Below are 10,000 nucleotides of genomic sequence, written 5' to 3' on the forward strand. Positions count from 1 at the left end.
ACGGGTTGGAATGAACATCGGATGCTATATATAGTGATCCAAAGCGTCGATAACAGCCTAAAAACAAACAGTTTTATGTTAAACAGTTTGACAGGTATTTGGCAAATAGACTATCGTAACTCTTACTTACGATACATAGTTTTTAAGAAAATAATAAAAATTGGTTGTAAGACTTGTCGAGATACAATCGTCTACAAAATTGTATCATTTAGTTAAGATATTTCTTCAAATTTTAATAACGTTTTTACTTTTAACACGATAGGAATGTCCATTTGACATAAGGTTTATCATGCAATTTTCACACAGACACAGACAGACACACACACACACACACACACACACTCACACGCGCGCGTCATACTAATAAAATAATATATAATAATATATATATATATATTATACATATATATATATATATATATATATAAATATATATATATATATATATATATATATATATATATATATATATATATAATATATATATATACTCGTACGTGAACGCGCACGCGCACGAGCACTATAATACATGGTATCTAATTATTTATTGAAGACCATTTTTGAAAACAAAACAAACAACTCGGTTTTCTTGTTTATTCAAACTGTCTAGGAATTTTCTATTGACCCAACATATGATACATGGCATATGCAGACAAAATGGCATTTATGTCATTTCGGCCAAATATTATTTTATTATATATTAGTTCTCGAGCATTTTTGAAGCATTTTTATAACGCAATATCTACTAAACCTGCTCAAAGCGCTTTATTGATTGTCCTTAGCCAACAACACCACTTAAAATGTACGACGAGACATAACTCCTGTGAGGCCATTTTACTTTTTTTTTTCCAACAAAGACAACGCTATTAACGGCCAGGTACTCATTTAACACCTGGTAAGTGAATGTGAGTAAAGAGCCTTTTCCAACGAATCAACTGTGCGTACTCAAAGCGGGACTCAAATGTTGGACCTTACAAAGACAAGTGTCATACCATACAACACCAGATAGTCGCAATATTAATTTTTTTTTAAATATTAGTAAACAAATATAATCTTTAATTTGTCAAAAATGTCTAAACCTGAGACTTCAAAGGCAGTCTGGCAAGTTTAGGGCCAATTCATTTCATCGATATTTGAATGAAACCATTTCAGGACAAACCAGAGAAATAAAAGTGTTTTGTGATTGTTCAGCAGTAAAATCTTGATAGATACGGAACGGAATTTATCATTAGCTATGGATTGTATTCAAGGCAAAAATTCAAAAGCCTACCGAAGCCCTAGGCTGTTTGGATTTCGGAAAAAAAAAACCCAAAAACGACAATTGAATTTTACATCAAACACTCCCCATCAAAGAACCCCCCCCCCCCCCCTCCTCCCATCCCCCTCTACCATTCCCCACCTACTACAAATTATTATATATATAATATATATATATATATATATATATATAGCCTGCGTGGTCAAAAGGATTGTGAAGCTATGTATTTTACAAATTGAAATAATATGATTTTAAATAATCGTTTACAAGCTATTACATATTATGTGAAATAACAAGTAAAGCGGATTGTGAAAGTTCGAATGTTGAAAGTTATGTCTGGAATGCTTGAAGGTGTCCTGTTGTCAAGACGCACACATGGGACGTAAAAACAAGAGCATTTATATAGCGCAATATCTACTAAACGTGCTCAAAGAGCTTTACAAGGGGTCCTTAGCCAACAGAAACACTTAACATGTAGGACGATACATTACGCCTGTATGTGATATTACAATTTTTCGGAGAGACAGAGACAATGCTGTTAAAGGCCAGGTACCATTTTACACCTCAGTGCGATGAGAGAATGTAAGTAAAGAGCCTTTTCCAAGGACTCAACTATGCGCCACTCGGGGCTCGAGCCCAGGACTTTCCAATCCGAAGGCGAGTGTCATACCACTAGACCACATAGCCTATCGTCTCGAAACGGTATTAAGTCGAGGTGATCCAGGTTCAAAAAGTGATTCAGAATTAAAATGACCAGAATGTTCTATTTGGGCTTTTTGTTACTATAAGACCCCCACCCTGTCCACCCGGCAGTGATTGGGTAGCTTGTCTGTTAGATCTGGCGGAAAGTACTTTGCGATAGACAAGCACCCTATACAAAGAGTAGCAAGCAATGTCTAATGTCCGTTTCATAAACTATTTGAGACTAATAATGGATCTAAATGGCTACTTTAAAAAAAAAAAACTATATCTATTGCTTTAGGAATTTTCTACTTCTCACCATTTTAACTCTAAATTTACTTTCAGACGACCGATTCGTCCCTACATAACACCGTTTTGTTCAATGAAAAAGAGTAGATACATTTGAGGCATCGGGTTTACCTCCGGATGGAGATGGGCCGCTCTGTCGTCTTTAGATAGAACGAAGTTGACGTCACTCATGTCTTAATTATTGGTTTTTGCTATCCATGATTATGAGTAATTCTCACTAAACTGTACTAACCAAACTATAGATAATTCGAAGATGTCGTCACTCAGTATTTGTTATTGTTTTTTGCCATCCGCGTTTATGAGTACTACTCACTGAACTGTATTAACCCGACTATAAACGTTCATGGATACACACAGTTTTGTGTGTTGGTCCGTTACACATCCGGATGGCAATGTTATGAGCTTCTTAGCCAAGCGCATACTATCTATAAACGTTCAAGGTGAGAGATAGTTTTGTGTGTTGGTCCGTTATGTTTCCGGATGGCAATGTTGTGAGTTTCTTAGTCAAGCGCACCGTATCTATTCACGTGGTGACAAAGGTCGTTGCCCTTATGGTCCGGATCCAAATTAGATGAGCAGTAATCATGAGTGATTGTTTTATTGGAAATATCAATCAAAACAATTCATCCGCGTTCTCAGTTCTTGGCTGGAGCTTTCATATAGATAGATTGCGCTGCAAGGATTCCAACATTGCCATCGGAATATAACGGACCAACACACAACTCTGTGTAACCATGAACTTATAGTCGTTAATACGTTAGTGAGAACTACTACAAACACGGATGGCAAAACAATAACAAAGGCTGAGTGACGTCATCTGCATACTATCTATAATGAAAATGGAAAATAACATTTTGTTATTGTTACGGATGCTATGCGTTTGTGTAAAATACTCATTAACATCCGACAGCGAGATAAAACACACCAACACAAAACTTTGTGTTACCTTTACCGTTTATAGCAAAGATTGAAACAATTTAATAAGAACTATTTCATAATCGCCTAAATAGAGGTCTAAAACAATAATAGAGAGCTGATAATTGATGCATTGCGTTTATCCAAAAAGCTCATAACATCTGCCAGCCGGATAAGATGTACCAACACACAAAACTGTGTGTAACATTGAACGTTTAAAGTGTGATTAATACGAATTAGTGAGAACTACTCATAAACATGGCTGTTTTGAAATAATAATAACAAAGATCTGAGTGACGTCAATTTCGTTCCTTCTATATCATTCAGACTATAGATAGAATGCGCTTGGCCAAGGAGTTCACAACATTGCCATCCGGAAGTATAACTGACCAACACACAACTCTGTGTAACCATTAACTTTAATAGTCTGGTTAATACAGTTTAGTGAGAACAATCACAAACGCGATGGCAAAAACAATAACAAAGGCTTGAGTGACGTCATCTGCTACTATCATACTATAGATAGAATGCGCTTGGCCAAGGAGTTCACAACATTGCCATCCGGAAGTATAACGACCAACACACAACTCTGTGTAACCATTAACTTTAATAGTCTGGTTAATACAGTTTAGTGAGAACAACTCACAAACGCGGATGGCAAAAACAATAACAAAGGCCTGAGTGACGTCATCTGCTTACTATCTATAAATGTTCAGGGTCACATATCATTGTTTTGTGTTTTGGTACTTTATATCAGGCTGGCGGATGTTTGAGCATTTTAGCAAAACGCATAACATCAACAGGCGTAAGCGGGTGACTCAGCGGTATGCTGCCCTACTCTGAAATGTTGGCCTTTTCTGTGCAAAATGTCAAATTATGTTTGTATTTTTCCGAGTATGGCATTATGGTGAGGCATCCTCTCGTATAAAAGTCAAGCGATACCGATCGTAATGTGTGGCTGTCTGGGTGACATTGCTTACAAAACTCTACGCTGTCGTTTTGTTCTTGGGCTCGATACGTTCCACATATCCAACTCGTCCGAGGTGTGAAAGAATACTTTCTGCCATAGAGTAGCAACCGATTATTAAACTCCGATTAAAACTGCATAAACCAGCCTCGTGAACCCTATAGATTTAAAGCAATATGTCCAATCAGTCGCATTTCCCTAATCTATAGAAGGAACGAAATTGGCGCCACTCAGCTCATTATTATTTTTAGGCCGCCATTTTAATGATTCGTTCTTACTAAATTATACCAATCAGACGTTTAAGGTTACACTTTTTTGTATGCTGGTACCTTATATCCGGCTGCTGGATGTTGTGGGTATTTTGCCTAAACGCATAGCATTAACATAAAAGAGTCAGATGACATCAACTTCATTTATTCTATAGATAGAATGCGCTTGGCCAAGGAGTTCACAACATTGCCATCCGGAAGTATAACGGACCAACACACAAACTCTGTGTAACCATGAACTTTTATAGTCTGGTTAATACAGTTTAGTGAGAACAACTCACAAACGCGGATGGCAAAAACAATAACAAAGGCCTGAGTGACGTCATCTGCATACTATCTATAACACATTAGGTACCATAAATCGTCTATGGTACACGCGTACCAGTCGAATCAACCAATTTATGAGCATTTATCACAATGTTTTGACGCAGTTGAACACGGAATATGACTGTATGGAACATTGTGCAGCGCCACACACGCATTTTAAGACAACCTGTGTACAAAATAACCTCTGAACGATGTTCACAATCTGGAAGGCTAACTATTTTTGTTGGTAGGCATCATAGCTACCTTTACTACATGCCAAGATGTCGAATCGATCAGCCTCACAATTTGTGAGCATTCATCACATCATTTCAACACACCGATGAGGAAATTGCATCGCAACACCTGACGACACCAAGGGTGTCTGTGTTAATATTGCGAGTGATGCTCAGGATCTGTGGGGCTGTTTGCTTCGGATGACAGGCAAGAACTGAAGTTGGCTATGGTCGGCATGTATTCAAAGGGCAATGCCCCTGAATTCTTTCTCTCCTTTTTAATTTTTTTTTCGAAACTCCTGTCTGAGCTCGCGACGTAACACTTTATCCCGTGTCGGTGCTAATTATTATTTATCTCAAATCTCTCAGACACTTCAGACGTTTTCCTGTTTTATATGAGTGCATTAAAGTCAAACTGGATATTTTTGATAATTTGAGATTTCATTTCAACCGGCGATATAAATAAGATTAAAAATCTATTATGTCAACGAAAGGTGCAGAGGCAGCCGTTGATCTGGGTGATATCACCGTGCATCTAGGAGATGAACCGAGGAGGGAAAGAAGAAGTAAGTGTATCAATAGAGATCATGCGATTTTATTTTGATTTTCATATCGGTATGATTTATATTTTCATATCAGTGACAAACTTTTTTTTACTTCAATGATATCACATTGGGATACTTCAGATGTGACGAATGGGTATTGATGCTGTCCGTTTAGGTAAAATACCCACAACATCCCCCAGCCGGATATAACATACTAACACACACAAATCTTGGAAGGTTTTCGTCACATATTAGCTTACTCGTTGTATGTGGCGGACGCGTGTGGAATTTCTCCCCCGCCTACTTTTTAGTCCATGGGTCACAAATGGTAGGTAGAACATCCGATTTACACGCCAATGGACCCAGTCCGAATCCTGGTCCAGTAGGGATTTTATTCTGACCTCTCTGCACAACTTACTGCCGTACCCCCCCCCCCCCCCCCCCCCCCCAAAAAAAAAAAAAAAAACACACAAAACAAAACGAGTTTTAAATATCGACTGAACAAAATCGACCATTTGAAATTGTTTTTTTTTTTTTTTTTTGTTTTTTTAAGGGTTTTACGGCGCTTGCAACACATTAAGGTCATATCAGCGCCAGTAAAAAGGAAGAAAATGGGATAGTAAAAAGTTCTAGAATTACAATTAAAGAAACCAAGAGAAAGTAAGACAAAGGGGAAACTAGGAACAAATAGGGATCAGATGTAGAGTCCAAGAGCATACCTTCAATGTACTTAGTTTGAGATCACCTATAAGTCTCATCCGAACACAAGCACAAAATCCAACAAGGAGGAATACACTCAAATGCTTACATTATACATTAAAAATAAATAAGATAATACATGACAAGAGAGATGATTTACAAGGAAAAAAATATCATCTCCCAAAAAAATATCTATGCATTTGACTGTTTCCCTCCCAGCTAGGACTCCGGCCAGGGCCAAGACAAAACCAAGTAATCTCATTCCAAGACCAAGACAGAAAGCATGTTGGAAAACAGATATAAGGGGATAGAAGACACAGTATGTACCTCCCTGCCCACTATGGGAGGTCAGGATCCCCACCCAGGACCATTTGAAAGATACGGTTTTTTTTAGCATTTTTGATAAGCTGAGGATCATTTTTTATCGATTGATATTTGAAGGACAAGTTTTCTGCTTGAAGTCCCAGGTTGTTGTTGTTTTGTTTATTTGTTGTTTTTGTTTGTTTTGTTGGGTTTTTTTGGGGGGTGTTTTTTTTTTAGGTATCAATACCATGCCATCATATCAACCAAAGATTGCTTGTTGGGCAGATAATCATAAATAGAGGATGGAGAATTGGAGAAGGGGATGGATGAGAGGGCGGAGGATAGGGGGAGGGGGGTGGAGGAGGTGGTTGTGAAGGACTAGGAAAATGGATCTTGCGAGTTTTTAAGGGGTTTAAGTAGTGTTATTAATAAGCTTTATGTGAATATGCTTCATCCCATCACCATTATGGAAATCCTTGTCACTGCATTAATCCCGAGGGTCTTATTTTACCTTCGTGTTTTGGGGTTTTCTGGGGGGGGGGGGGGTTCTTCTTTGGGGTTGGGGGGGGGGGAGGGAGGCGGGGAGAGGGGAGGGGGGGGGTTTCAACTTTCTATTTTGTTTGTTTTTGTTTTTGTTTATTTGTTTTTGTTTATTTGGTTTTGTTTATTTGTTTTTAGGCGGGGGGGGGGGGGGGGGGGGGTGTCGTGTCGTGTCAGGGAGTCGTGTCAGGGACTTTCTCATTTAGGAGTCCAAATAGCCCAGTTTGTAAAATATTTTTCTTTAAAAACAAAAAGGGGAAATGCCAGTCCTGGCTGCAGTCAAGATTTTGTTACTGACCCTCTTGTCCATCCAGTCGGAAGTAATTGGATAGCTGGGTCTGCCAGAAGTGACAGAAAGTTCTTTGGATTATTTTTTTTACTTTAACCTTATTCAAATATATATATATATATATATATATATAATATATATATATATATATATATATATATATATATATATATAATATATATATATATGAGCCAAGGTCAAAAGGTGCCAATTTTTTTTCTCAAAATAAAAGTGACATAATAGTCCATTCATGTTTCTATATGTGTAGCAAAAACCCTGTACTTCATGAATCAAACGCCCTTTAGATAACTTTAAGGTCTAACACAGCATAATGTCGTCAACAATACCTATAGGTTGCTGGTGTCACCTGTGACCGGTGCCACCAAAATGAGACAAAAAACTCAATAACCAAATGATTTTTGTTGAGTATCAAACTTTATTTAGTAAGTTAAGACACAATCAACAACAATCATAGTACAATAATATTACCAACTATTGGAGAAAATGTTGCTTTTTGGTGTCATCGGTCACAAGCAACATAGAATGCAAATATATTATTTCATAAAAATGTTTGTGCATTAACAACAACAACAATATTGCATATGCTTATTACCAGCTATGTTCAGAAACTTTTGGAATAAAATGTTGGGAAATAATGTGACCAAAGCATATCTTATTTAGTGACATTGTGTCACTTGTGACATTAGACCGATGACACCATTACTTATGTCAGAAGCAATACCAAATTGCAATTTCGACAATATATCATTAATTTCAGTCAAACCAGTGTAATAACCACAGTTAAATATGGAATTTAATAATATTTCAGAAACCAAAGACTTCAAAAATAGAAATATACATGGAAATTAGAGCATCTGAATGTGACTTGTGACATAAGACCGGTGACACCATTACTTATGTCACAAGCAACACCAAATCACACTTTCGTCCATAATATATCATTATTTTCAGTCAAAAAAGCACAATAACCTACTCTAAAATGAAATTCAATAATATTTTAAGAAACGAAATACTTTCAAATTGGAAATATACTTAGAAATTAGTAATACCATTGTTGCTATTACTTTGGTCAAAATCGGCACTAGAACGCAATTTTGCCTCAATAAATCAAGAATAGCAACTGAACACATGTAATATAGCCTGTTAAAATGTAATTCAATGACATTTCAAGCTTTGAAGAACATGAAAACAGAAATACATTAGAAACTTCAAACTTAAGTGTCACCTGTGACATTTTAACCAATGACACCAATGGTCACAAAAAGTACCAGAAGTCATACAAACACTAGATAAATATCAGCCATGGTAATGAATTCATGTAACCTTACGGTAACATCCGCCCTACTGCTCAAATCTGCTAGTTTGTAGTAATTTAGTGTGTTAATAGTAAATCAAATCAAATTTCTTGACAACCCTTCTTTTATCTGGATTCGTCAAAAGCTTGAGTTTTGTCTTTTTCTTGATTGATACAACCCTGAAACATAAAAAATTAGAAGTACAAGGAAATAATTAATTGTGTCCAAATCAGTCTTATGTGAGATGTCATAATATCATATTTGTAAATAGAATAACAGCTGAAAACATAATTTTTTTTGGTGGCACTTTGTAATATCCAATATCAAGTGTTGCTTGTGACAATGTAAAATAGCGATGACACCAAAGTTCAACTTACCTTTTCTGCCTGGAGCCACACTGGAAAGGCAAATGAAAGTGCTGCACTTCAAAGACTGGTAAGAAGGGTGGATCAAAATTGCGAATCGCCATTTAACGAAACAAACTTCCACGTGTTCACGCATGCCGTGTTGCTTGTGACAAATGACACCAAAACCAATAAACCTCAATATCGGCAAAACGGTATACATTTACTCCAAGATTTGAATTCAGATAGTAAATCTATGCTTTTTTCTCATAATAAAACATTTTATAATCATTAAACATGAGCTTTAAAGTTTCGTGTCGAGTCTTAGTATTGTGCTGTGTTTGATGACACCAAAGGTCACAAGCAACACCAACTTTGAACTCTATATGAAACTTAATCAGATATGTAATATACTGCAATTGTGTTAAAAGTAAATTTTGACTTTATACTATTAGTCAAATTTCAATCACGTGAGCTAAAACATCACATTTAATTTCTACATGATTTCTAAAAAGGTGATGCGTTGACCTCGTTTTAAGCACATGCCAAACAGCATTCAAATTTTACTTTCAAGTTGTTTATTTCATGTTCTGTTGAACAGAGTATGTTGAGCTATCTCATTTTATCTCTTCTTCATATTATCAATTGATTACAAGCATTAACCCAATGAAAACAGCCCATAATTAAGTAAAAATCAAATTTTCTTAACACTGGTATCAGGCGGGCACCTTTTGACCTTGGCTCATATATATATATATATATATATATATATATATATATATATGTGTGTGTGTGTGTGTGTGTGTGTGTGTGTGTGTGTGATAAAATGTATAGAGCGTCAATCTCCATTTACGTGTTCAATGGTAAATTACAAAACATAGTTGAATGATAATATTTTTAAAATTGTAGATAATCTGTTAAGTTATGCGGATGCCAATGAATGGAATAGGAAGAATTGTGATTTTGAAATATTAAGGGTAAATAGAATTGGTATCTACGATTTCCGGCCAAAATGTGGGCTCTGTT

At 36.3% G+C, this 10,000-nt stretch overlaps 1 protein-coding gene across 4 annotated transcripts in view; it reads left to right on the forward strand.

The window, feature by feature from the left end:
• Nucleotides 1-10,000, forward strand: part of LOC144972884 (paladin-like) — a 265,377-nt gene that overhangs the window by 136,104 nt on the left and 119,273 nt on the right. The window contains exon 1 of one of the 4 annotated variants that reach the window (XM_078914658.1): nucleotides 5,258-5,504. The exons of the other annotated variants lie outside the window; for them this stretch is intronic. Coding sequence (XP_078770784.1) covers nucleotides 5,420-5,504 — 85 coding nt within the window. The 5' untranslated portion in view covers nucleotides 5,258-5,419. Of the gene's footprint in view, nucleotides 1-5,257; nucleotides 5,505-10,000 lie in introns of those variants that run through there. 4 annotated transcript variants of the gene reach the window in all.

This window comes from Berghia stephanieae, chromosome 5 (genome assembly GCF_034508935.2).
Source record: "Berghia stephanieae isolate SIO BIC M18660-M18661 chromosome 5, UCSD_Bste_1.3, whole genome shotgun sequence".
NCBI lineage: Eukaryota > Metazoa > Mollusca > Gastropoda > Nudibranchia > Aeolidiidae > Berghia > Berghia stephanieae.